The sequence below is a fragment of the Ursus maritimus genome, unplaced genomic scaffold (assembly GCF_017311325.1).
Source record: "Ursus maritimus isolate PB19 unplaced genomic scaffold, ASM1731132v1 scaffold_26, whole genome shotgun sequence".
Classification (NCBI taxonomy): Eukaryota; Metazoa; Chordata; class Mammalia; order Carnivora; family Ursidae; genus Ursus; species Ursus maritimus.
The window spans coordinates 39203453-39231230 of NW_024425119.1; the positions used below are offsets into that span (position 1 = coordinate 39203453).

A 27778-nucleotide genomic window follows, 5' to 3' on the forward strand; every position below is an offset into this window, starting at 1 on the left:
TCACGACTTGGTGTGAATGTGGTGCGCGGCAGGGAGGGAAAGGAGTAGCTGCGAGCACTGAACTCCAGCATTTGTGCTGGTCATTTTAGCAACTGTCTTCACGGGGATCCCTGACCCCAAGCAGCCCCTCTCAGGTGAGGAGGAGAAGCTGCCATCAAGTGGAACCGATGGGAAAAAAGGATTGCTTGGGAGTTTTAAGACTCCGTGCTCTGCAGTGAGGGTGTGAGAGGAGAGCCGAACCAATTCCCTCTCATACTCCAGGACGAGCACAAAAAGAGCGGGAGCCGTCTAGCTATCTGGGTGTCCCAAGAGCCTAGCACAATACTCGGAACATTAGTAGATGCTCAGTAAAGGTCAGGTTCTAGGTTCATTTACTTACAATTAATGCTCAGATACAAAGCAAGTGAGAAGCAGGTGTTAGAGTGAAACTATGAAGAGAAGAAGATAAAGCCATGAATAGGATATATATATATATAGGCTTTAGATAGTATCGGAAGCAAAATGAGGCACTCCCACCAAGACCTATACATGGGGGTATGACTGACCTTAAAGAATTTAACCAACAAAATGGATCTATAATGGACCGGGAAGACGCTTATAATTACTTTAAAAATATAGAATGGGGGGCGCCTGGGTGGCGCAGTCGTTAAGCTTCTGCCTTCGGCTCAGGGCGTGATCCTGGCATTCTGGGATCGAGCCCCACATCAGGCTCCTCCGCTGGGAGCCTGCTTCTTCCTCTCCCACTCCCCCTGCTTGTGTTCCCTCTCTCACTGGCTGTCTCTCTCTCTCTCAAATAAACAAATAAAATCTAAAAAAAAAAAAAAAAAAAAAAAAAAAAAAAAAAATAGAATGGCCCAGGTCAAGGCTGACAAATATTTACTGAAGATGTTAACATTTTGTGCTTGTTTTTGAGAGCCTTAGCATGACCTTTTGGAGTCCAAAGGTAATGCAGATAAGAGACAGACCATCTCGCATGCAAAATATTAGGATATTATATTGCTGGACATCATGGAAAATAGTACATGGTCCAAAGTGCCCGTTTTTAACACAGACTAGTTGCATAAAATCCCACTCCCATTACATCATTTCAACCCTTGTCTTGTCACCATGACATTCATGGGAGAAAGCCTGACACTACAATCTTCACACCTCGTTCAGAGTCTCTTAGCAAAGTTCTTCCCTGTTTCTTGTAACCTCTGGACATCTCAAGACCTTCTACTCCACGTCTTGGCACATAAATATTCCCTCCAGGCCCATCACCAACACATCAAAAGAATACCGTGAAGCTGAGCCATGGGAAAGGTGAGGGGGTGAGTGCTCTAAAACAAAGAAATACACGTTGCCACTACATCCAGTCATTAAATGATAATGCAAATATATACACTCACATTTTTAAAGTGGAATAATAAAGAGGAGATAGACAAGAAAGGCATATGCTTTTTAAAAACATAGGCTTTATTTTATAATTTTGACTATGGAATCATGTAGTATTCTATATAATTATAAAATAATTTTTAAACAAGCCCTAAAAATATAAAGGCACTTAAGTGTTTATCCATCTGGCAAAATAATCATCCAAGAAGGAACTATTCCAAAGTGACTTTTTAAAATATTGTAATTTTACTGAATATCCTTAGTGGAATCTACCCTAAGGGCAAAAGATCTGCAAAAATGTCTTCACTATTTTCACTGATCATATTCCGGTGACAGTGTTGATATTGTTATTATGAAATTTTTATGTTTACAAGGTATAATAAAGCAAATGTGCAGCTGGGTGATATTCTAACTCTATCATCCTCGGTGTCCTTGAGAACGGAGATGGCCAACACGAGGGGAAAAAACGTACAAATGTAAGATGCAAGAGGTTAAGTTAAAACTGTTTAATTCCGAATTTGAATTAGAAGTGTCATTATGAAACCATGAGGCATTGTATCTTTTTGAAAACAGAGAAAAATAATTCTTTCCTAATTCTGTCTAGAAACAATGACCAGTCTAGTAGCAATGGGCATCCCTGGCACTCAGACCGTGAAACACCACATCCTGTTAAAAAAGAACCACGGCTGCCGGTAGAAATGGGTGATTCTAGGTTTGGAGCTGGAAATAAATGAGATAAACCTTCATGTTGGCATATAAACAGCAAAGAAACTATCAGACTACTGAGGTCACATCAAAAGGACTCAGAAAGCAATTTAGAGAACATCCTTCTGGGCAAAGACAACTTTAGTATTATTAATAAGGATTTTAACTTAGACTAAAACACAGCAAAAATATTCAAATCCAGGGGTGCCTGGGTGGCTCAGTCGGTTAAGCCTCTGCCTTTGGCTCAAGTAATGATCTCAGGGTCCTGGGATCGAGGCCCACATCGGGGTCCTTGCTGAGCAGGGAGCCTGTTTCTCCCTCTCCCTCTCCCTCTGTGCTCTCTCACAAATAAACAAAATCCTTTTTTTTTTTTAAGATTTTATTTATTTATTCAACAGAGATAGAGACAGCCAGCGGGAGAGGGAACACAAGCAGGGGGAGTGGGAGAGGAAGAAGCAGGCTCATAGCGGAGGAGCCTGATGTGGGGCTCGATCCCATAACGCCAGGATCACGCCCTGAGCCGAAGGCAGACGCTTAACCGCTGTGCCACCCAGGCGCCCCATCAAAATCCTTTTTTTAAAAAATGCTTAAACCCTTAAGTTTGTAATGATAATTTTTAAAACCCTACTCGATTCCTTTTAGAGGCTGCTAATGAACCAACTCATTATTTTTAAAAATAGTGAATGGAGAAAAAGAAGTAAACATTTATCCTGCCTTTCCTATACAAACTGTACCACTGGGTAAACAAATAGTAGATAAGGAGAAATTTCTCTTCTTAGAAGTTTCCCAGATAATAAAGAAGAAGAAATGAAGGCAGAATATCATCATTTTGTAACTCCTAAGGAATCGATAGATACAGGCATTGAGCATCAAATGGCTGCTGTCATCACAAGAGAGAGACGCCCAGACATCACGTGCCTCCTGCCGGAGCACAACACGGTCTCTAAGGCAGACTTCCCAAAATAATGGCCTGAAATCTGATTAAGCCTCTGGACTCAACTGCCAATTGGCAGGAAATACAGATGACAGAATATCATGTTAAACTGCACTCCGGAGACGCAACCAACTAAATCCAGACTGTGGAATCTCTACAAGAGAAACAACCTGTTTTCTTTCACAACAACAACAAAATTGGGAGAAGAAAAAAGGAGTAACCTATGGAGTAAAAGAAGCTTATAAGACATACCAACTAATCATAACGCATACACTTTATATGGATTCTGATTTAAATAATCACCCTATAAACACGCACACACAGCCCAGAGAATCTCACAGAGGACGGACAGGCATCTTAGACCTTATAAGCAGCCCCAGTGGGGATGGGTGGAGATAAACTGATAACCCCTGAAGGAATAACAGCAATAGAAGCCAGAAGATAGTCCTGAAACAAAACAGCAGGCCTAGAAACCTATACCCAGCAAAATTTCCTTCAAGAATAAAAGTCAAAATAAAGAAAAAATTCACCCCAAAATGGAAATGGTCTAAATGTTTCAGTTAAAAGGCAACTATTCAAAAAAAGAGATAATTTCTAAGAGTAGTTAAAAAAATAAAACCCAACTATATGCTGTTTATAAGACTAGCATTGAAAATGAAAATACAGAAAAGTTTAATCTAAAATGATAGTATGCACCCTAGGCTTATCATGGGGATCATTTTATAATATCTAAAAATATCAAATCACTATGATATACCTCTGAAATTGATGTACATCTGAAATTAATAGGGTATTGATGCCACTTATACTGTAACTAAAAATGATGAAAAAAGATACATGCAACCACTAATTGAAAGAAGTCACTATATATGGGGCGCCTGGGTGGCCCAGCCGTGAAGCGTCTGCCTTCGGCTCAGGTCATGATCCCAGGGTCCTGGGATAGAGCCCCAGCATCAGGCTCCCTGCTCAACGGGAAGCCTGCTTCTCCCTCTCCCACTCTCCTTGCTTGTGCTCCCTCTCTTGCTGTCTCTCTCTATGAAACAAATAATTAAATCTTTAAAAAAAAAAAAGGAAGAAGTAACTATATATATATTAATATCAGGCAAAATATACTTTAAAGCCAAGCATTATTAGACATAAAAATAATAGATTTATTTGAGGCAGAAAGTAGGAAGAAATAATCAAGATAAAAGCACAATCAATAAAATAGAAAAAAATCCAATGGAAGAGAACAACTTAACTCAAAGTTGGTTCTTACGAAAGACAAAGGAAATTGATAAACATCTGGGGAGATTAAGACAAAAACGAAGAATGCGCTGATAAATAACAGGCATAGAAAAAAGAGAATCACTAAATATGATTCAGTCTTCAAATTGTTAAGATTATATTACAAAAAATTTTGTAATAAATTTGAAGATTTTATGAAATGGGCAAATTCTTACAAAAAGTATCTTACAAAACTGACACAAGAAAAAACAGTAAATTTAACATTTACCATTAAATAAATTCAATCAAAAGTAAGTATCTTCCACAAAAAGCAACAGCAACAACAATGAAATAAACCCTGCAGCCCCATGTCTCCATAGGCAAGATCTGCTAAATAGTCAAGGAAGAAATAATTCTAAACTTGCACAAATTATTCCAAAGAATGGAAAGAGGTGATAGAAGCCCAATTTATTTTATGAGGGCAATAAAACCCTGACAGTAAAATAAGAAAGGAAAATTACTGACCAATTTCACTTACAAACCCAGATGCAAAAATCCTAATATATACGAAAATGAAATCTAGGAATCTACAAATATGTAAAAAGAGTAATAAATTATGACCAGTTGGGTTTATACAAGGAATACAAATGTGTTTAAAATTAAAAATAAATCTTTGTGTTTCAACATATTAGAGATTAAAGAAGAAAAATCATAATCATCCCAATAGAGTTCTTCTAATAAAACTAAAATCAATGTGATTTTTTTTTTTCACTTAGCAAACCAGAAATACAAAGGAAATTCATTAATCTGGTACTAGCTACAAAATAAATGTTCAGCAAATTTTTTATTTTTATTTTTTTTAACATCATTTTTAAAGTAATCTCTACGCTCAACATGGGGCCGGAACTTACAAGCCCGAGATGGACAGTTGCACGCTCTGCCGAGTCAGCCAGGTGCCCCAAAGTTTTAAAATCCAGTTCCTTCCGAGCCCAACCCCCATTCATTTGGCGCATTTTAATGCATCCTTTTCAAACACACCCAAGAAGTTGAATATGGCTGGAAAGCAGCACACGAGAGAATGAACATTCTTTGAGACAACAGTCATTAGATAATTAAGGGCAGATCATGAAAGGTCTTAAACGCCATCCTAAAGAGGTTGTTTGTTTGCTTTCCTGAAAACAGTGAGGTGCCACTGAAGGTGAGAGCTTGGCAGAAGCAGCAGAATGACCAGATAAAGCTCCTTTCAGAGAATCATTCTGGCTGCAGTATAGATTTTAAAAGGGTAGGGGCGCCTGGGTGGCGCAGTCATTGAGCGTCTGCCTTCAACTCAGGGCGTGATCCCGGCGTTATGGGATTGAGCCCCATGTCAGGCTCCTCCGCTGTGAGCCTGCTTCTTCCTCTCCCACTCCCCCTGCTTGTGTTCCCTCGCTGGCTGTCTCTATTTCTGTCAAATAAATAAAATTTTTTTAAAAAATTAAAAAATAAATAAATAAAAGGGTAAGACTTCAAGCTGGGAGATGAGTTTTCAAGAAAGAGAACAAGGAGTCGCAAGTTCCAGTGCCTGTAGGAGCCAGACATCACATGAGTGAAGTGGGCCAGCTCTAAGACAACAGGGAGAGGTGAGAACTGTAGAAAATGAAAAGCACATGTCACTTTTTAAAAAAAAACCCACCCCTATTCAGCTCCAGTCAATTGTTTTCATGCAAGAATATTGCTCAGTATTGCTAAATCTTCCAGTCAAGAAAATTTCAATGTATTTTTTTTTCATTTTCAAAATTGTGCAAAACACACACACACCAACCAAACATGGGCCAAATCTGGTACAAAAGTCATCAGTTTGCAACCTGTGGCTCAAAATAAGGTATTGTCAGTAGAGATGAAGAAGAAAAACTCAAAGCATATTATGAAGGAAGAATTGTGATAGCGATCCATTGGGTGTGCGCAGCAGAGAGGGCTAACAATGGATGACTTCCAGATTTCCAGTTTGGTCACTGGGTGGATGGTATGCCACTCACTAAGCCATGAAACACAGGTAGGAGAGGTTTAAGAACATCCAGATAGCTATAGCCAATCAGCAGAAGGAATGTAAGACTAGGAAGACGGAAGTCATTTTCAAGCTGTACACCTCAGTTCTTTACCCACCAGCACTCCCATCGCTACACCTTCAGCTCAGCTGCATCAGTGATACCTGGGCAAGCGAAGGAACAGGCGAAATCAAAGTGGCATCTGGAAGTAAGCAGACGAAGTCAGAAAAGTTGGGTAGATATACCCATCAAATGGATCCACAGGCGCTAACAGTGAGGCTGGGTGGGATTATCTGATGATGCCAGGATGGGGACAGTCCTGGTGACCTAGGGTTACAACCAAAGTGGACAAGCATTGCAGGCTGTGAGATCTGGGCAGCTGAGCTAGTGGGGGACCTCAAAGTGTTAGGAAAATGAAGTAACAGGGAATCCAAAAAATACTCTCTCCACTTAGAGGAAGCTAGATTTCCAAAGATTGAGACTACGATCTCTTAGCCATTACACACCATCCCTGGTTGCTGGAATCTGAGAGCATTAACCTATCTTTATCCCAACCACATACTGGTCACAAGACTTCCTGGAGAAAGGAAATTCTGCCATTTGGGACAATACGGATGTACCTTGAAGGCATTATGGTGAGTAAAATAAGCCAAATACTGTATAATCCCACCTACACATGGAACCTGAAAAAACCAAATTCATAGAGCAGATTGGTGATTGCCATAGACAGGGGGTGAGGGTGGGATAAATGGATGCTGGTGGTCAAAGGTAAAAATTTCCGGTTACATGATGAATACACTCTGGAGAAGTAATTACAGGTTGAAAAAAAAGTTAAGAGCTAAATCGGAAGTAGGAGCACCAAAGGGGTTTCTTAAAAGGAGGCCTCTTTCACGTGCAGCACAAAAGCACTCACAGCTGAGTACAGCTGAGTAGCAGGCTAAAGATTTTAGAGCTGAATTCCAGAGAAGCTTAAAAAGTGGTACTGTTATGCTAAGATCAGGAGCCTGATTGGAAAAACCTGGAACCATAAAGTATAGTATTAAGGCATCTGGATGGAAGCTCCCAAGAACACTGGCTCTGCAGACTTCCACGAACCGTGTTTACAGAAGCGGCCCATCACTCCCTAGCAAGAGCTAGCCCTTTCCCCATGCAGAAGACTAAGAGGGCCACTCTCACAAAATATGTCCTCTTCCTCCCACAAAGCTGCCTCCACTCATTTCTTTGCTGCCAGGCCAATAACTAGGGTTAAATTCCAGCATAACCTAGCTGGAAACGCACCAGGCCTGATACGGGAGTAAAGAAAATTGTACCTCAAAGGAACTGTAAGAACTAGCTAGCAGGTATTGATAGAAGGCAGGGGAATACCCCTGGAATCGGATTTTGAAGGTGCTTAATCAAGGGGACCAGAACATAAATTTGGATAAGAAGTCATTGACTTGGAAGCATGTTCTCAGTACTCGGGATTTAACAACTACCTTGGGCAGGAGCCCAGAGAATGGGGATAAACTAGCTTCAGGGGTGCCTTTCAGAAACCTGGAAAAAAAATAATGGCAAACACTCAGCAAAGTGAAAACGCTGGAGTTGTCCTGGCAAAGGAATCAAAAGGTACAGGGAGAATATGCCAAAATGGGTCCATTATGTGAGGCCCAGAGGACATTCCCATTCACCAAAGCCGCCAGGTAAGAAGGGCACCAATATCACTAAGCTCAATGAGCCTTCTCTGCAGGCCAGGACTGAGCATGGTGATAGCCACGAGGATCACAGGGCTGCTGAATAACGGAAGTCAGGTGGGCAGCACTGTAACCAAGGTCAAGGGACAATTACAGGCGTACCTCATGTTACTGTGCTTCGCTTTATCGCGCTTCGCAGATACTGCACGTTTTACAGACTGAAGGTTTGTGGCAACCCTGCACCATTTTCCCAAAAGCATCTGCTCACTTTGTGTCTGTGTCACATTCGTAATCTTGCAAGATTTCATTATTACATATGTTATGGTAATCTGTGACCAGTGATGATGACTTGCTGAAAGCTCAGGTGATGATTAGCATTTTTTAGCCATAAAGTATTTTTAACCAAGTTATGCACTTTTTAAAGACATAATGCTATTATACACTTAATAGACTATGGTATAGTATAAACATAACTTTTATATGCACTGGGAAACCAGAAAATTCACCTGACTTGCTTTATCAAGGTTGTTTTTACTACAGTGGTCTGGAACCTAAGCTACAATTTCCAAGGTATGCCTGTAACAGACAACTTCTAGCATAGGAAACTCAATCCTAAGTGAACTTAGATTTTAACCCTATCTTTAGATTCATCATCAAAAAGATCTTGACAGTTTATGCCTAGCTCTGTGATCTTGCATCAGGCTCAACTTCAATGAAGTTTTACATACATACATTCCTAGCTCTAGAGAATTTTGAGATAATCAGACATTAATTGGGAGAAAGAAATGCAAGTGGGAGTAGGTGGCACAGAGAGCAGGATGAAAAGAAGGAAGATTTTTGGAACTGGTAGGCTTTAATAAGGAAGTTCCATCCCTGTCCACTTACTTCTTACAGGTTTTTATCTTATCCTCCCCAGAGCAGACCTAGTTACTGAAAATGTATTTACTTCTTGGGATGGAAGTTTACCTGTCTTATTTTTCCCTTTCCCATCAGAGACAACTCCCTAAGAACCCAAAAAATATATATACACATCCAAATACAAAGAAAACATGCATTCAAGTGTTTTACATTTTCGTAACATTTTAACATTTAATATAAACTATATACAACAATTTTTTATTATCTTACATAAGATAGCCACTATAGAAATTTACATATGTTAGAAGCAAGATGGATGGTTAAGGAGGGCCCAGTCCTGTGGGCTATTCTCAGAGGTCATAGGTCAGAGTTCAGTGGAGGAAGGATGGGTTCAGATTACCAGTCAGGTGAGAGGTGAAGAAAGGCTAAAACACAGGCCATTAGATAATCAGACACTGAGTTCCATTAATATCCCAAGGGTACACATCTCCTACCTAAAACCTGTGTGTATTTGTGCCTGGACTTGGGAATTCCCATTACAAAGATGTCTCTCCCCTTAGGCACAATCCCAAATACTCTCTCAATCGCAGCAGCTCTGACAGGAGTCACCCATCTCTCTCTTCCCTGCAGAGTGGGAAGACACTATTGGTCCCTCCCCCACAAATTTGGTTTGTTTGACTACAGCACTCAATAACCCAGAGGAAAAACCACCTCATAGTCTTTAGTTGTCCTTCAGTGAGAGACAGTCATAAATACTTGTTTAAAGAATGGAAAATTCAAATCCGCCAACGTCAAATGGTTCCCCAAATTATCAACTGATAGAAGAGGGTTCTGGCTTCCCATTTGCAGTAGCCACTCCGCTCTGAAGCAGTGGTGCAGAGGCCTTCTCAGAATTTCGAGACCCCTGGGATCTGCACCCATCTCCAGCCATCTGCATGTGGCCCTGTTAAAAGAAAGTCACTTTGGTCACAAATCCATTCATTATGGTCTGAAACATGAATCTAACTTATCACAGCAGAAATACAGTAACTCTGAGGCGTTGCTCTTCCCCATACTTAACTACCCCTAACCCTTGGAGTCAGCAGTCATGATATGTAGCATTCCCGAGGCCCTCCCAACGGGAGGGCAAACTGTGGTTGTTTCTTCCAATGAAACAGCCATTCTCTGCTGAGGTTCCAGAACAGCCAGCAGATCACAGGAAGACAGTCCTTTGGGCCTCTGCTTGAAACCAACAGCTATAGTACAACTGCCAGTCTTCAGTCAGGGCCACCAGTACCCCACCCAAGGCTCAAAGAAAAAAGCCAAGTCACATTACTTGTCCTTACTCTATGATGAAAACAATTCCAGTGCTGAACTCTCCCTTTAAAAAGAACCATTTATGTAGATTCCTTGTCTTAACCTCTTCTAGTTAACCAAAGAAACGCGTCCCGCTCTCTGAGGCTCTGGGACTAGTGGTGTTCTCTTTAAGGGACCATCTGGAGACCTGCCATCTGGGGCACCTGTACAGTCTACTTGTGATGACAATCCCACTCACTAGGAGTACACGCTAGCCATAGCCCGCAGGGAGACCTGTGCCTGGATGGGGTTGTCCTTCACTTGCCAGAATATCCACTGAGCCTTCAGCAATTTCTTTGACTGAGTGATCTTCAAGGGTTAGTGAAGGATCAAAAAGTAAGGGTGAAGGAGGGCACTGCATACCATCACCCACAACATCCAAGTCCTAGGAAAAGAAAGAGAAAAGCCTATCAGCAAAACCAAGGGAATCAATAAGCTGAAGCTGGCGTATTTTTCAACAAACCTCAAAGCAATTTTCCCATATTTCCCTCACCCCCTTGCCTACCTTTAATCAAAAAAAGATTTTCCCAGAATGTCCAACAAATGGGATAAGATCCAAAAGCACTAAGAACTTTTGCTTGCTGCTGAGTATAAAGCATAGACCACTATACTAGCTTTAAAACAAAACAAAACAAAACAAAAAAAAACAAAACAAAAAACCCCACACCTATTTTCAAATAGAAAAATTCAGAGACAAGAAGTAGAATAGTAGTTACCAGGGGCTGGAGGGAGAGAGGAAGCAGGAGTTATAGTTCAATGGGCAAAAAGTCTCAGGGCTGATAGATGGACAATGTGCGATATTGTGAATGTACTTAATACCACTGAATTGTACACGTAAAAATGGTTAAAACAGTAAATTTTTCATGTTACAAATCTTTCACCAAAAAATTTTATTAAAAAAAAAAGTGTATTCCTTCTAAGACTAACTATAGTCACCATGTAAGTTCACCAGTAGTGAATCTAATATGGACAATTAGGGTAATCACAAACTAAAATAAAATACTGCTTTAAAAGACGGGACGATATGTGGGGTGCCCGGCTGGCTCACTCGGTAGAGCATGTGACTCCTGATCTCAGGGTTGTGAGTTCAAGCCCGATGATGAGCAGAGAGCTTACTAAAAAAAAAAGACTGGACAATGTAAGATTGCTTGATTAATGTCCTAACAGTCACAGTGAGCTAGGAAATATTATTCTGATTAAGTCCCTATCCCCACCCAGAAATCCCTAATTCTGAAACAAAACATACTTCAATTGCTCTTTTAAAAAAAGGAGGGGGGCACGTGGGTGGCTCAGTTGGTTAAGTGCCTGCCTTCAGCTCAGGTCATGATCTTGGGGTCCTAGGATGGAGCCCCATGTCCAGCTCCCTGCTCAGTGGGGAGTCTGCTTCTCCCTCTGCCTCTGCCCCTCCCCCCACACTCCTGCTCCCTCTTCTCTCTCCCACTCTCTCCCGTCTCTCTCAAATAATTAAAACCTTTTTTTAAAAAATAAGAAAAAAGAGAGAGAGAGAGAAAGAAAAAAGGAAGGAAGGAAGGAAGGAAGGAAGGAAGGAAAGAAAATAAATCATATTCCATAAACTATGTTCTTCCGATTGAACGAGCCATTCCCACTGAGATGCTGAATGGCTAACAGGCCACAGAAACACATTACTCTTGGCTCCTGTTTGAAACCAACAGCTACAGCAAACCACTGGTCTTGATTCAGGGCCAAAAGCATTGCAAAGCCACAGACAATGTGTCAAACTGACTTTCATGCTACCAAGAGTTTACTGCAAAACTCCCTTCCCAAGAGTGAAAATTACAAAGGGCTTCTACTCCCCTATGCCCAATCCACTTTATAGAGGCTCTGTTTCTAGTAATCTAGCTTTACAACAGACTTAGTTTTATGCTTTTAAATTAAGTCTAAGAGTGTGAAACCCTTTCCACTTCTTTGGTGTGCTAATCACCGAATTAAGTATCACACTTCACAATAATTAAGGTAAAGAATATTAATTAAAGAATGCACCACACTTAAACCTGCTCAATTTAAGCAGAAATTTAGAAAAGGACATGGTCAGCTACCTAACATCGATTTCAGAAGTGTCAAAATCAATCAACCTATCTATCTATCTATCTATCTATCTATCATCTACCTATTTTAGAGAGCACGCAAGTGGGGGGAGGGACAGACGGAGAGAATCTTCAAGCAGACTCCCCCCACTGAGCACACAGCTGGACACAGGGCTTGATCTCACAACCCATGAGATCATGACCTGAGCCAAAACCAAGAGTCCCACACTAAACTGACTGAGCCACCCAGGTGCCCCTAGAAACTTCTGTAATATCCACAGAAACCTGTATTCTCACGTGGTTAGGCCTCTGAACTGTTTTCTCCAATTCTTTTACTATGCACAATTATTATACAAATAATTAACTTGGAATTTTTAAAAAACCCATTTAGGGACGCCTGGGTGGCTCAGTCGGTTAAGCATCTGCCTTTGGCTCAGGTCACGATCCCAGAGTCCTGGGATCCAGTCCGGTGTCTGGCTCCTTGCTCAGCTGGGAGCCTGCTTCTCCCTCTGCCTGCCACTCCCCCTGCTGGTGCACGCACTCTCACACGCTCTCGCTCGCTCTCTCTGGCAAATAAATAAATATTTTTTAAAAATAATAAATGAAAATAAAAGAACCCATTTAAGTAATGAGGCATAGAGTTTCCAAGTCTCAAGATGACAATGGTATGGAAATGTTTTCTAAAGAAAATAGACACTGAAAAGGCTTTTCTCAAATATTCATGCTTTCTGTTACAAGAATTAAAATTGGGGAAAGGAACCTAAACCAAGAAGAGAGGATCAGCAGAAATGCCTATCACAACAGGAATATTCAAACACATAAGTCCATAAGGACATAAAGACAGAATCCACATTTTGTTCTGATCTCAAAAATCACACACAAAAAGTTAATAGGATTATGGTATTAGGCTGTTACTTGCCAAACATCCTTGGATCAAAGCACAGAAAACAGGCAAGTATTAAACATCCAGAATGAAAGACTGAATTTTAACCTAGATTAATATCTAATACCTGGTCCTCCCATAGGTAAAATTACCAGAAGTTATTCTATGGCAGAATGTAGGTTTATAAGCTAAGATTGCTTGGGGAAATTCATCCAATTAAGAAATCATTTTTCCCCAGCAAAACTGCATACTAATAAATATATCCAGAATTTATGGGAGGACAAAGTTTCTTTTCTAAATGGAGTTTGTTTCAACATTTTCTGGAGAATTTTTACCTCCAAAGATTAAGAATAAAACTATACTTATAATGACCAATATGGTTTATCAAAAGTATATTAATATGAACATAGGAGATGATCAAGTACAAATGACTGTTTACCATTTTTAAACCTCTAACATCAAAGGTCCATCTTTTTTTTTAAAGATTTTATTTATTTATTTGACAGAGAGAGAGACAGCCAGCGAGAGAGGGAACACAAGCAGGGGGAGTGGGAGAGGAAGAAGCAGGCTCCCAGTGGAGGAGCCTGACGTGGGGCTCGATCCCGGAACGCCCGGGATCACGCTCTGAGCCGAAGGCAGACACTTAAATGACTGAGCCACCCAGGAGCCCCCATCAAAGGTCCATCTTAAAAATCCACTGGAATCCCCAAAATAAGGTTACTTCTTACACATTCTTTCGGAAAAAAACAAAAAACAAGCAATAAGAATTAATAGATTTGACTGTATGTTTTTAGGTATTTTTAAAGATTTTATTTATCTGAGAGAGACAGAGAGAGCGAGCACGTGGGCACAAGCAGGAGAAGGGGCGGAGAGAGGAGGAGGGCCAAAGAGACTCCACGCTGAGTGCAGAGTCCTGCTGTGAGGCTGGATGCCAGGACTCTGAGATCATGACCTGGGCGGAGATTAAGACCCTTAACTGACTGAACCACCAGGAGCCCCGATTTCAAGATTTCCTTAATGTCAGTTTCACATATAATCATGAATCTTATAATCTCTAATATTTTGTGTAAAAATTCTCCAAAGAGCAATACTAATATGGTAAAAACGGGTGAAAGGGGAAAAGCAAAAAGGTCAAAACAGAAATGGCTCTAAGAAATTATCAGATGAAATAAAAGTTATTAACCTAATACATCTACAAAAAAATACATGTGCTAGCCTCTACATATGTACATTATTATCTGAAAGGAATGTGCTGATAGTGATTAGGTTGATTTTCAGACCTTATAAAGTTGCTCATGTTAAAGTTAAAAAAAAAAAAGATAGCATCTCTCTGCATTTTCTTCACATTTAAAAATGAAGGGAAGTGGACAAAACTCTGTCCTTATCAACAAAGGGCTATCTGTTCATTTGCCCTCTTCAACGTAATCTCATTGGAAAAACTTGGGAAGCACTGAAGTATATAATAAGGTCCCTTTCTAGTTTCCATATTCTATGAAGTCTGTGTGGAAGAAATTTTTTAAAAAGCAATTATAATCAGGATTATAATAAAAATTATTTTATTATAAATGAAATAATGAAAAAAAGTTTAATAAGCCTGTAGATCATATGTAGCCAAAAGGAGGGGAGGGGATTACCCAAAAAATATATATATATATTAGAATCAGTTTATTCCTAATACCACCTTTCTTTTTCAGATATTACCTTGTCCTGGTATATCCTTTTTGCAAGCAATACCCTTGAAGCCACCCAAACTTTGCCTCTACCCCTTAGCAAATAATCTTGCAACCTATATTCAATTTTCCATTTAGAGTTGTTACATTAAATATGTCATGGTTATATACAACACCCCTTTATTATGAAATACAGATTATCTTCAGAACAAATAACGAAGACCTTTATCCAGAGCGCTAAATATTAAGTGTAGTGCTAAAACAGACTGACCCGAGTCAGACAGTAGGGTAGTACTAACGAAGGGTACGAATAAAATCAGAGATGGGTTTATGGGACCAACTGAGGAACAAGCTTATAAAAGTGTACATACTTAGAAGGCTGTAAATACTTAAAAAGAGATCACTGTTGTTCCAGTCCATTCACAACAGAATCTACAATAACATATAAAAAAAAAAAAAAAGCCAGTAGGCAGAGCTAAGTTTAGAGTCATTTCCTGAGGGGCACATTAACCTGAAAATTAAACATTTACTACTAAAGAGCAAAAACACAAGCTTACAACTGTCAAGAGTAGATATGAGAATTCATTTGTATGATTAAGATTCTAGTGAATCGCTCACCTTGTGGACGGGTACCAAGTTTCCTGGCTATATCAAATCCAACCATAATCTTGACTTTCCAACTTCCCATAGTTTACAATTTAATTCCCTTATCATTCCCTCAGAAAAAGAAAAACGCCTGCCAATTTAACTGTCTCCAAATCAATATGCCAACATATACATACAACCATACATGTATCATTTCAAAAACTTTATCAAGTCTCCTGGCCACAAAAGATGAACCTAGTCTCACCATTAATAAATAAGGCCTTGCCTCAAGGGCCAACCAGAGCAGAGCTTCTCTAACTTACATCACTGAACTCCAGAGGTAAACTCTCAGTGGGCTGAAGCTCAGCAGCACTCAAGTACAGATCCATGGGGCCGGCTTCCAGATCGTCTGGCACAGACAGTACCTGCTCGGGCTTATACATCTGAGGAGGCAACTGGAAATGCAGTGGGCAGCAAGGATCCTCAGAGAGGCTTACAGGAACTGGTTTGTTGCAGGGTACCTCTTCAGACCCCTGGCAGCATTTGAAGAGAACCTGATTCGTGTCCTGACAAATATCTGTAGAAAAATGGTCAAGGGAAATAAAATGGATCCATTGGAGGCACAAAATACAAGTATTGTCTGCCATGTAAAATTCAAGGTCTGCACTACAGAAGACAATTGGTTACACTTGAAACAGAACCAAACACAGTTAGCAATTTTTAAAGTTCTCAAAATAAGTGTCATTCACTGGTATCTAATTCTCTACCAGTAATTTAAATCTAGACCCCAACCTACACTTCAGGATCCCAGTCATTTAACTAGAGACACTAATCTTGTTTTCACTTAGGAGAGTCAAACACAAAACATCTGAAAACACTGCTAAGCAAACAGCAAGAACAATTCTAGGAATCTATACCCATTCAGAAGAAACATGCTATGGCAAAGGCAAATAGCTTGCAGAAGCGCTACCAAGCCCTCCCAAGAGTCAAGAAATATAGTGTTGTTTCTGCTCTGTTCAGCACACTGGCAAAAAAATTGCAAAAACTTTTTGAACCTTGTTTCCAGAATGTTTACATATGTTTAAAGCAGCAGAGAACTGGGGAAAATAGGAGCTCTAGTAAAAGACAAAAAATAAAAATAAATTCCCATGCCCCCTTGTTTTGGAGGATGGGCTGCTAGTGCAGGGGAGTTCTGTCATGGCCCCAAAGAGAAAGGAAAGAAGATAACTTTGCTTATGAGGTCCCATGGAAAGGAAGTACTCCAGGAACACTCCAGGAGCACTAACAACTTCTATTAACAGAAAAGGGCCCGTTTCCAAGGTGGCAAAGCAGCTCTGTAGAATGAATCAAAATTAAACTGATTAGATAAAACAACAAAATTTAGTTCAAGTTACTCTATGAAATGTTTTAGTCAAGTGATAACCATTTCTTGAAATCTTAACATGGATTTTCCCCTAGATTAAGAAGCAACTGTTATTTCAAACGCGGGCTTATTTTTTATTTATTTATTTATTAAGATTTTATTTATTTATTTGACAGAGAGAGACAGCGACAGAGGGAACACAAGCAGGGGGAGATGGAGTGGGAGAAGCAGGTTTCCTGCTGAGCAGGGAGCCCGATGCGGGGCTCAATCCCAGGACTGTGGGATCAAGACCCGAGCCGAAGGCAGATGCTTAACGGCTGAGCCACCCAGGCACTCCCCCCCACTCTTTTTTTTTAAAGATTTGTGGGCTTATTTTTAAACCAGAAAGCACAATTTTCTACAAATTAATTGTACCCAGGATTGTAGAATTATGGGTAAACTTTCCTCCCAAATTTTAGGGTAATTTCTGAAAATTAAAAAGTCTGCATACATTTTATTTTTAAACCAAATAAAACTTCTTGAATAAAGCCATTTGTTTAGATCAATTCTTGGAAATTGTTGAACTCTTAAGGCAGGGTTTCACCACTGTAGTACTACTGACATTACTGGCCATCCTGTGCATTGAAGGATGCTTGGCAGCATTCCTGGCCTCTGTCCACTAGATGTCAGTAGCACTCTCATCCCTAAATTATAACAAGCAAAACTGTCTCCACACATTGCCACATGGGGATAAAATGATCCCTAGTTGAGAACCACTACTTTAAAGGAACAGTAAATAGTACAAAGTAAACTGTATTTATTGAATGAAAATGAACAATCAAATGAACACATGAATCTAACGGGAACAACCAGATTTGCATTCTCTATGTGCTTAAGAAAAAAAATCTAGGGGCGCCTGGGTGGCACAGCGGTTAAGCGTCTGCCTTAGGCTCAGGGAGTGGTCCCGGCGATCTGGGATCGAGCCCCACATCAGGCTCCTCCCCTATGAGCCTGCTTCTTCCTCTCCCACTCCCCCTGCTTGTGTTCCCTCTCTCGCTGGCTGTCTCTATCTCTGTCGAATAAATAAATAAAATCTTTAAAAAAAAAAAATCTAAAGTCTCTGATGTGCTTTAAAAGTCCAATCTTATTAAATTATTAATACTTTAATCATCCATTAAATTAAATGTTTTAATCAGAACTTTTTTCACGGATTTCAAAGGACTTTCACAAGTCTCTTATTTAATACAATATCCTGGAAAAACCCTCCCCCATCCTCCTCCACCCCCTTTCCTTTCCAATGGGGACGAGAGAGACAAAGAGAAGGGAATGGTTGACCTACAACTAGAGTGTGGGTCCTTCACTTTCAGTCCAGTGCTGTCTCCATTAGACCAGAGTAAAGAGTTAACAGGTCACCAATGGCAGTCGCATCTTTCTCTGGGATAAGGACTTAAGGAAGGGTAAGTGACTTAAGCAACTATGGAGTGGAAAGGAAAAAAAGCATAAAACAAAAGAAATCATACTTCCCTTCTCTTTTCAAATACATTTCATATTCAACTTCGCTTTTTAAAATATTAATATCCTAATAAACTATTTGAGTATAATACCGTAAGTCTAAAATATTCCTTAATAACTGCAAATTGAGTTTTTCTGACTTATAAAGTAATTCAAGCTCACTGAAGAAAACCTGAAGAGTACAAGGCAGAGGAATAAAGGGTATTCATAACCCCACCATTGAAAAGTAGCCAATTTCTGTTAATTCCCCTCCCAGTATTTGATTATATGTAATTCCATATCCTATTTTTGTCACAATCATTTTCCTATGTCATTCATAAATTTTGTTAATCTAACGTTTATTGCTTAAACATATTCCACATAATGTTGTATCATAATTTTCTTCTCTATACCCCATCTATGAAAATTTTAAGGCTGTCTCCAGTTGAAGGAATTTTATGTAAAAATAACGGTCTGCATTTGATTATCTCCTTAAAATAAATTCCAAGGTAACATTATAGTATCAAACAATATGAATACTGCCAAGCTGCTTTCTAAAAAGCTTGTACCACTCGATCTTCCCACTGGCAGTACTGAGGACCCATTCACCACAATCTCACCAACTTGCAATCCACTCACTCACTAAATATATATCTACAAGTATTAAATTCATAGATTAAAAATTTCCTTATTTCCTATCTCACTTACGTACAGTGAAAATAAACACTTTCAACACTGAGCCACTTCTTTTAAATCTGTCCACCTTTGCCCAATCATGTTTTGAGCATTTATCTTTATTTTTTAATTACCTTGCACAAGTATTTTGTATATTAAGGACAGTAATCCTTTATCAGATATTCATTACAAAAATTAATAAACTGGTAAAATATTCAATAAAGGGAAAAGAATTTTTTCCTCTCAGAAGACCGAGAGAAGGTTCTCCTTCTTTTCCTATTAAAGAAGATATACTTCATTTCCAAATATTTTATATCGCTGGCCAGGCAAATGAAATCCAGCAAGATTTAAGTCTTTCAGATAATAAAGATCATCATACTGAACAAGTGCTTTTACTGTGAAAGTAACTTTCTTGATATCCATAATAAAGACGCACTTTCACAATCCAATCAACGCAAAAAGTCTTACAACCTGATAGTAAATGTGGCCTCATGGCAGAATCAAGAGATACTATGATGGTTCAAAAGCAAACTAACTAGGAGGGTAGGGAGTGGAATCATTCCATTTTTGAAAATAGTAAGTTTCCAATTTGAATGAAGTCTAAAATATACAAATTAGGGCCCTGACCATACAAAAGGATACTTCTCAAAGAAAGATAACAGTTCAGAACCTATTGTTTTTTGGTGGAAAACCCACAGTAATTTTTGTGTGTGTGATAACTGGATTTAACACTATTCTATTTCCAGTGAAAAAGTTCTATCGGGGATCTCTGTATTTTGGAATCCCAGTATTAATCTACTACAAATGAGTATTAGCCCACCCCTATCTCCAATGACTCAGATGTTTCTTTCTAATGAATTGACCATTACATTTCCAAAGTTCTGAAATGGCCAACAGACCATAGAAAGACATTTCTTTAGGCTCCTGCTTGAAACCAACAGCTTCAGCAAACTGCTGGCCTTGATTCAGGGCCAAAGGAAAACAAAGACCTTCAATTAAGCAAACTATCAGAGATTCCCACCAGCCTTTAGTCTAGCTAGCAAACTGAACTGAATAAAAAAGATACGGGTAAGGCAGTGTCTGGTCATTGGAAGAGACTGATTGGAACAACGAACATCATCCACAAAGGCTAAGCACCTCTGACTGGAACGAGTCGTATGAGCCTAAAATGGAGAAAATAGATAAACAAACCGTCAAAAGAAAATACAACCAATTGGGGCATCTGGGTGGCTCAGTTGGTTAAGCATCCGACTCTTTGTTTCAGCTCTGGTCATGACTTCATGGGTTGAGAGACTGAGCCCGTGTTGGGCTCTCTGCTCAGGGGGAGTCGGCTTCAAGATTCCCTCCCTCTGTCCCCACCCCACTCACATGCATTCTCTCTTTAAAGTAAATAAATAAATAAATCTTACACACACCCCCAAAAAAGAAAATACAACCAATTATCTATGAGAATACTTACTTAACACATTTAAGGAAGGTACATCCTTAAAGGCTGAAGAACTCAACATATGACAACCTCAAGATCAAGAGTCTCTGGACTCACGTGCTCTTTTCAAACTACCCCACATCCAATTAAGTCAGGTTTCAGAGCCAAGACCGTACAGTGTTTTGACTATTACCCTAACTTTGTAAACAAAGCAAATACATACCCCTTAGAGGTATAAACACGAATTACCTGTTGGGCAGCACCATCTGTGGCCAGCATTCTACGTTCCTTCAGCTGCCTATGTAATAAGGCTTCCACTCCATAGCGCTGACGATACCGCCGAAGACATTTTAGACGCTTCAAGTTCTCTCGTTCTTTGGCCAAAAGTCCCTCTGGGCCAGTCAGGAGACTACTACCTGGTGAGTCACGACAGTCAAGATGTTATGTGCCAAGCAACCAATAAGGGATGGCTGCTCCAAATTAACAAGAAAAAAACGGTAAACTTTGGCCATAAGATAGCCACTTTCAAAAGCAAATTCTCCTTCACTCCAGGTACCAAGATAGAAATAAATCTAACTACTAACAAATTCACATTCTGAAACCACAAACAGCTGGTGGAGACTAGCATAAAACTTGCCTAGAGCTTCATGTTCTACTTTGCGATTATGTAAATAACGTCGCTTCTTCTCTTTGAGCAGATGCTGAAGTCGTTTAAACTGATCGATGTACAAAGACTGCAAACGAATTAGCTTCTCACGCATTATCAGGGCAACTTCTTCTGCTGTGTAGACACCAGCATGTCTGGAATAAAACAGTATTCAGCAAAAATAAGAAAACACAGTATTAAACCCAAGCTTAAAAAGAGAAAAGGGTAGAGAGGAGACTTAAGTTTGTTATTTAACAAGAAGTCAGCACTGAGACCATCACCTTATTAAATATGAATGTTTTCACAAACAGCATTCAAGTTATTAAAAAACAAATAATAAGGAAAATCCCCGAGCATGGATACTAATGTATGATCTCACAACATGAGGAAGGGAAGAGGTTTCTTCATTTTTCCCAGTTATCTAGAGTTAAGAAGTGCAGATATGGAACATTCAAAATTTTTATTAACCTACAATCTTATTACATTTCATAATTTAGTCACTTATAAGTCAGGACAGCTTAAAAGTATTCCATTTAAAATGTAGCATTAATATCTTAATATATTTTAATGGAAGTATAAAAAATAATAATTTCAATTTCTAATTTAAAATACACTCCTATATTGGAATTTACATAAGCCCTCAAAACACTGGTCCACAGTGGCTATTCACTGTCCCCAGCTCACTTTCTTGACAAATTTCTCAAAATACAGTACCCTGGGTTAGCCGTTAACTGCCAAAGATCCAGATCCACATCAACTTTACTGAGCTTTGCCACCAATTATAACTTAACAGAATTTTTAAAAAAGTTATTCTAGTGATTATGATGAGGTCACATAAGCAACTGAGTTAAATAGCAATTTAATTGGAGACTTTCCTGATTCTGACTTATGTAAGTCTGAATGAAAAGATAAGCCTCGGGGCGCGTGGGTGGCTCAGTCGTTACGTGTCTGCCTTCAGCTCCGGGCGTGATCCCAGAGTCCTGGGATCGAGCCCCACATCAGGCTCCTCCGCGGGGAGCCTGCTTCTTCCTCTCCCACTCCCCCTGCCTGTGTTCCCTCTCTCACTGGCTGTCTCTCTCTCTCTCTCTCAAATAAATAAATGGAAACTTAAAAAAATAAAAATAAAAAAAAAGATAAGCCTCAAATTTAAAAGATTTTTGGTTCCATTAGCCTTGTATGATCATTACATAATCAGGAAGAGGAAATCAGATATATACTTGACATCCTATTTTCATATTTTGACTGAATAAAAATTATTTCCTTTATTTAAAAAACAATACATACAAATTACATACTCAAACTAATTTTAAATCCAAAAATTACACCTTCTTAAAAAATTAGCTGTTAAGCCATTAAAACACACAGAATAAATAAAATTATTAACTTCAGGACTGAAAGCAAGGAATCTCTGCCCAAAATTTTCCTCGAATATAAATGGAAGCCAATACTACCTGTGCGTAAGTACAATTACAAAGTACTCAGAAGTAAAAATAAATTAAGAACCAAAACATGATGAATAAAATCTAGCAAATTATACCAATGACAAAATCTAAGACTATCAAAAAATTGTGAAAAGGTTTTAAAAATATCTGAAGTCTAAATAAGACTAGTTTGCATCTTCAGGAAAATGGGTTTGCTGCATTTGTATGTCTGCACACCGAAAATACTGAGGTCTTAACCTATATCAATTTTGTTAAAATGAAATTAATTTCATTGTACCCTGTCAGAAGAGAATTTAACTAATAGTCTAGGGACTAGAATTTATAAATGGAAGGCCACTATAATTAGGATTTACTACACATCGTTGGGAGGAGTGGGGGAGTGGGTTTTATTTAAAGATGGATGTTCCAAACATTCACAGCTAGTTACTAAAATCATGTACCAACTTCCCTTATCTGATATTCACAAATTTAAGTCACAGTTTTATTATCTGAATTCATCTTCAAAAAAGAGGGAGTCATCTTCTATTAAATAATGTCTCTTATGAAAGAGTACTCCCCCAAATTTAATAACGATGAAGACTCAATAACCTGAAATGACCTTTACAAAACTAGTTCTGAATGCCTGTAGACGTCACATGGTAAAAATTACTTTTTAAATAAGGAAAGATTTAACAATTAGTTTTAAGCTAAAACTTCACCAGTGCAGGATGTTGTTGTAAATGAACTCTTCAGATTTCTTTTTACAAAGCAATTAAGTAAATGGTGACTTTGAGGAAAATCACATAAATATACCTACAAGGGCGGAAAGAAACTATACCACTATTAATTCTAGTTAGGATAAAATTTCTAATGACATCATCATAAACAATACAAAAGGCACCCTTCTGAAAAGTGAAGTGAAAAGTTGTTAATGATTGAAAAATTGGTCCTAGAGACAAAAAAACACTGACACCAGAGATGAAATTAAAAGAATTTCATTAAATAAAAAGACTTATTAAATTTAAGACAGCAATATGCAACCATATTAAAAAATTTAGTATTATAAGACACTTAACAACTCTACTGACATCCCTAAAAATGCAAGTATTTTAGGAGGCTGAAATTTTGGGGGAGTAATCTCACAGGGGAATTAAGGGAAGCCTTGTATTTAGTTGCCTGCTTCATTTTCCCCTTTGAATGTTCCTCTGAGGAGAAACTGACACCAAGTACCTAGTCCTCTTAACATTTATAAATCTCATAAAATTAACTGGTATTTTTAAGTTACACTAGCATAAGTATGTCCCCTAGAGACTGATCCACTCTAGACTACTGACAAAATCAAGTTTTTGGACCTTCGAAGCTGAGTATTTACCACACCAAAGGACAGTCACTTTGTGACCCCACAGAGCATATACCTCTTCAAAGCAGCACGTCTGGCATTTCCAGAAGCACAATGGGGAAAAAAAATGTTTGGTATAAAGTTACTACTTTGAGAGAATCTTGCCAGACAACGAACATTCCTTTTCAAACCACTTAGATGACTTTCCAAACAAGTACTTCCTGAGGAGGTGACCATACTGATAATACTCAAGAAAAATAAGATGAAATTATTCTACTTAGAAAATGTAAACCTAAATGACTTTATAGAGACTAGAAATTCATTATCTCTCATACTACTTACAATACTTCTAAGCAAACTGTCAATGGAAGTGTTGAGACAGTAGTCAGAAAAAATGAAGAAAACAAAAAAAGAAAAAAATTAAACTAAACCCAAACCATGAGACAGAAATATGAGACTGTGAGTGGCAACGTTTTTGTTTCTACAACTCCTAAGGCGATCATGGGCTAAGTGAAGAGTAGAACCTTAGTTAAGATATAATTAGACTGATTACTCACTTCTGGGTTTCTAAATCAGTTTCTCTTTCTTAGGCATGAAACCAAAGGAAACTCTTGAACATCTTTTTATTTTTCTACTAGGGGGAAAAAAAAAAACAAACCTCATAAAATGTAACTTTGCAAAAAAAAAGCAGGTATTCAAATATAGGCACATTATTGTTCCTGAGGTTTACGCCAGGAATCCATTTACATCAATTTCCTCTTCTCTAACTGACCTAAGCATTTCTCAACCAACCTCCCATTATGTCCAAGAAATTTCCTATTTTCTCCCCTATACTTTTCATGTGTAGAATTTGATATCTAAAATTTTTCCAAATTACACGGCTTCCAAAAAAGAATAAAGTCTTGCCCTGCAGCAGGATAGTGATGAACCAGGACACTTTAAAATGCAGAAGCTATTACTGCTCACAAATAGCTGAACTCTCTTCACCCCTCCTAAGTTATTTATCTATTAGTAGCATGCATTACTATAGTCCACATTCTAACTACAAAAAAAATTTTAAAGCCTTATGTGGAGTTACAACTTACTTTAGGGGATCTTCTTGATCACTGTCTATGCTATCAGCTTCACTGTCAGGGTCACCTCTCCATGTCTGATCCACAGTAATGGGTTCCTGCTCCCCATCACTCCAGCTGTCTTCATCTGAGGCAAGGAAGGGAGAGCAGCCATTAAGACTTCCCACCTCTGTAACTCCACCACACAAAACTAGATTACTTAACACATCAACCCAAACCTTAACATTTAAGAAAACAAAACAAACAAACAAAAACCCCAACAACTTAGTAAAAAGGTACTGGCAAATAAAATTGGCTTGAAAAAATATAACCCAGGTAAGGTTACTTAAAACAAATAAGGTGACCATGCCCTCAAAAGGACAGAAAGGTCCAACTCAAAATTATTCTTGCTTCCTGAAATTACCTTGCCTAACAGAGACAAGCATAAAAACAGCAATGAAGGAAACAGTCATAAACTCAAGAAAGTAAACCCAAGCACACATTACTTCAAACTGAAAAGAACTGGTGAACACAGCAATCCTGGAATTCTCACCAAACTGTCAACCAATTAACAATATTATTGTATTATCACGTGCCATGTATGTTCAAGGCACTGTACTAAACCAAAATAAGTTCTTTGACTTACTTTTCCTTTTTCATTCTTATGAGAAAAGATCCTTACCCAGAATTCGGCTGGCTTCACTGCGGCTACTTTCTGGAGTCTGAGACCCCAGCTCTGTCTTAGCATAAGAGCTCAGCTGGCACAGGAGTGTTTCACCCATAGGCCCTGGATTGGTCTTCTTCATTTGAGCATGAAGTGCCAAGGCATTCCTACGAGCATGTTCAGCACAGAAAGACACCCTAAGGAGACAAAATATTAACATTTTATACTCAGGTCCCTTCTTGAAGGAGTTCAATCATTTTCATAGTCACTAGTCTTCAGATCATTTTTAGGAAATTAAAATAACTATTACCTTCATTTATATACTGAAAAAGCCAGTGAGGCAGAGTAATTTAACTGGCCCAAGGTCAACTTATTTGGTATTACTAAGGGGAAATGCAGGTAGCATAATCTGGTGCTTCATTCATCAAACAAAACATCCCAACTATAAAAATGCTGACATCATCCTAGAACAAATCAAAGAGATCCACTTTCATCTCTCAAAACCGGTTCTGGCAACTCTACATTTTACTTCAGTATCAATCCACTGTAGGTAATAAGATGTGTGGCACAATTTTAAAACCAAAATATACATGAACAATTAACTAGCCAAGTTACGTTTCTGCATGAATACTCTTACATGATGAAAACTATGAAGCCTTTCCCAGAAGAATACACATATACACAACCTAACAAGGTTCAGGGATGACCCAAAGAGTCAGGGACCCCAGGGTTAAGAATATTCTAGAATATCCCTTATTTTATAGACGAGGGAAAAGGTCTAAAGAAATTGAGTGGCCCAACTGGAAGTGGCCTCTTTGCAGTTTTCAACGGTTTTTTTCCCCAATTTTACAAAAACTCCAGCTATTCACACGCCCACAATATACCACACCCCTCTTTCGTTTTAAAAGTACAAACGACATAGATTATCTATACATATATACCCATCTTTCTTCTCAGGCTTTGGAGCAGCACTGGGACATCTTTTTCCATTCTTCGTCGATATATAACTACACTGCTTGAAGGGTGCATTCTTGTCTTCAAGGATATGCTTAATGCAAAACTCCTGCCCCTCCAGGCGAGGTTGCGAGCATGGGCGATGAGTGAATGAACAAGACAGGGGTTCCTGGGACCTGGGCACTGGGGTGATCCTCCCCCGACTGGTCGGCAAGACGTGGATCCGAATCCTGTTCATACCAAAACCTGCACACAGAAGATCAAAAAGCCCTTACCCTTCCCGAAAATTCCTGCTCCACGACATCCGGACCGACCGCGGGCAGCTTCCAAAAGACTGGTAGAAGTCACGCTCCGTAACTTCCCTCCGCCCACGTCTGCCCCAGGCCATTAGTCAATTTGTCTCACTTAAACTTCTCCCCCATGCCCGCGCCGCCCCCCACCCCCAACCACCAGCACGTCGTAAGTATCTCGGGCTCGCACGGCGACAGCACGAGGAGCGCGCGCCCGCTCCACGCGGCGGCAGCAACGCCGCAGCGCCGCACCCGGCCTCCGCCTCCCTGCATGCCGCCTTTGTCCCGGCCCGCCTCAGAGCTGACGGCTGGGCCCAGCCCGTCCTCGGCCTCCCGTGCAAGCGCCATTTTGTCCTCCGGCTCCGGGCACTGGAGAATCTGGCTTCTGGAAGCCTATAGGAGGAGAGCAACCTCGACGCTGACTGAGACAAAGTAGCAGCCCGGAGAGGGCAAGACGGGCGAAGCAGCAGTCTAACTGCGAAAGCGAGATTAAGCACCGCCGCCATCTTACCTCTGCCGCCGCACCGCGCCGCTAGCCCTCCGGCCGCGCCACCCGCTTCTAACTCGGCCCCGCTCCTTTCCGGGCTCCCAACCCCTGATTGGCTACTGTGCCCACGGCTCTGTGTCACCATTGGCCGAGGCCAGCTACCTATCATGTCCATGGGGGCGGGGCGCTGAGAAAATGCGCGGCTGGGGTGGCTAAGACAACCTGTCCGTCAGTCAGCAACTCCGCCCCGGGGAGAGTGGGGTTGACCGTACCCTGGCTGCGGCACTCGCTCACGCCGCAGTGCTTTACTTCCAGTTCACCGCGTGGCCGGTTTTCGGGCTGCTTTTGGCCGCTGTGTAGTACTAGGCTGCTACCACCTCACCACCCCGACAAAGCGGGTAAAAAAATCAGACATACAGAGGCTAAAAGATCACTGTACAGTCAGTCGACTCTGTTTATACCGGAAAAGGCTGTAGTTTTCTTTTGTGAACAGTTCATTTATTGAAACATTGAGTATTTACGGAGCCTGGGGAATTACATATATAAACACTTGATTCTCAGAGCAACCCTGAAATAATAGAGGCTATTACCTCCATTTTTACAGATAAGTTAACCGAGGAACAGAACGGGCCTCTAGCTAGTAAATGGGAGGAGAATTTGAACCCAGTCCTCATTCTGTATCCCTTATTGCCTCTCATATAG

General features: G+C 39.8%; 1 protein-coding gene and 3 non-coding genes across 7 annotated transcripts; all 4 read right to left on the minus strand.

Moving 5' to 3' along the window:
* Positions 1 to 8982: 8982 nt before the first annotated feature.
* Positions 8983 to 27165, minus strand: KANSL2 (KAT8 regulatory NSL complex subunit 2). Of its 4 annotated transcripts, XM_008704518.2 has the most exons (10): positions 27101 to 27165; positions 26287 to 26545; positions 25364 to 25542; positions 24715 to 24829; positions 20861 to 21024; positions 20473 to 20639; positions 19864 to 19960; positions 15613 to 15866; positions 10372 to 10491; positions 8983 to 9714 (listed from the first exon to the last, which is right to left on the minus strand). In XM_008704518.2, exons 2-10 carry the CDS (start codon positions 26535 to 26537, stop codon positions 9583 to 9585), a joined length of 1479 nt encoding a protein of 492 aa, XP_008702740.1. In that variant the 5' UTR covers positions 26538 to 26545; positions 27101 to 27165; the 3' UTR covers positions 8983 to 9582. The 4 variants fall into 4 exon arrangements, with proteins under 4 accessions (XP_008702740.1, XP_008702741.1, XP_008702743.1 ...); XM_008704519.2 differs by lacking the exon at positions 27101 to 27165 and having other exon boundaries at positions 10341 to 10491; positions 26287 to 26806; XM_008704521.2 differs by lacking the exon at positions 27101 to 27165 and having other exon boundaries at positions 15715 to 15866; positions 26287 to 26804.
* On the minus strand, positions 9906 to 10041 carry LOC121105477. Its single transcript, XR_005838003.1, has one exon. It is a non-coding gene; the product is annotated as a small nucleolar RNA SNORA2/SNORA34 family (small nucleolar RNA).
* LOC121105476 lies at positions 11681 to 11813 on the minus strand. The gene has a single exon (XR_005838002.1). It is a non-coding gene; the product is annotated as a small nucleolar RNA SNORA2/SNORA34 family (small nucleolar RNA).
* LOC121105475 lies at positions 19636 to 19772 on the minus strand. The gene has a single exon (XR_005838001.1). It is a non-coding gene; the product is annotated as a small nucleolar RNA SNORA2/SNORA34 family (small nucleolar RNA).
* Positions 27166 to 27778: the final 613 nt, after the last annotated feature.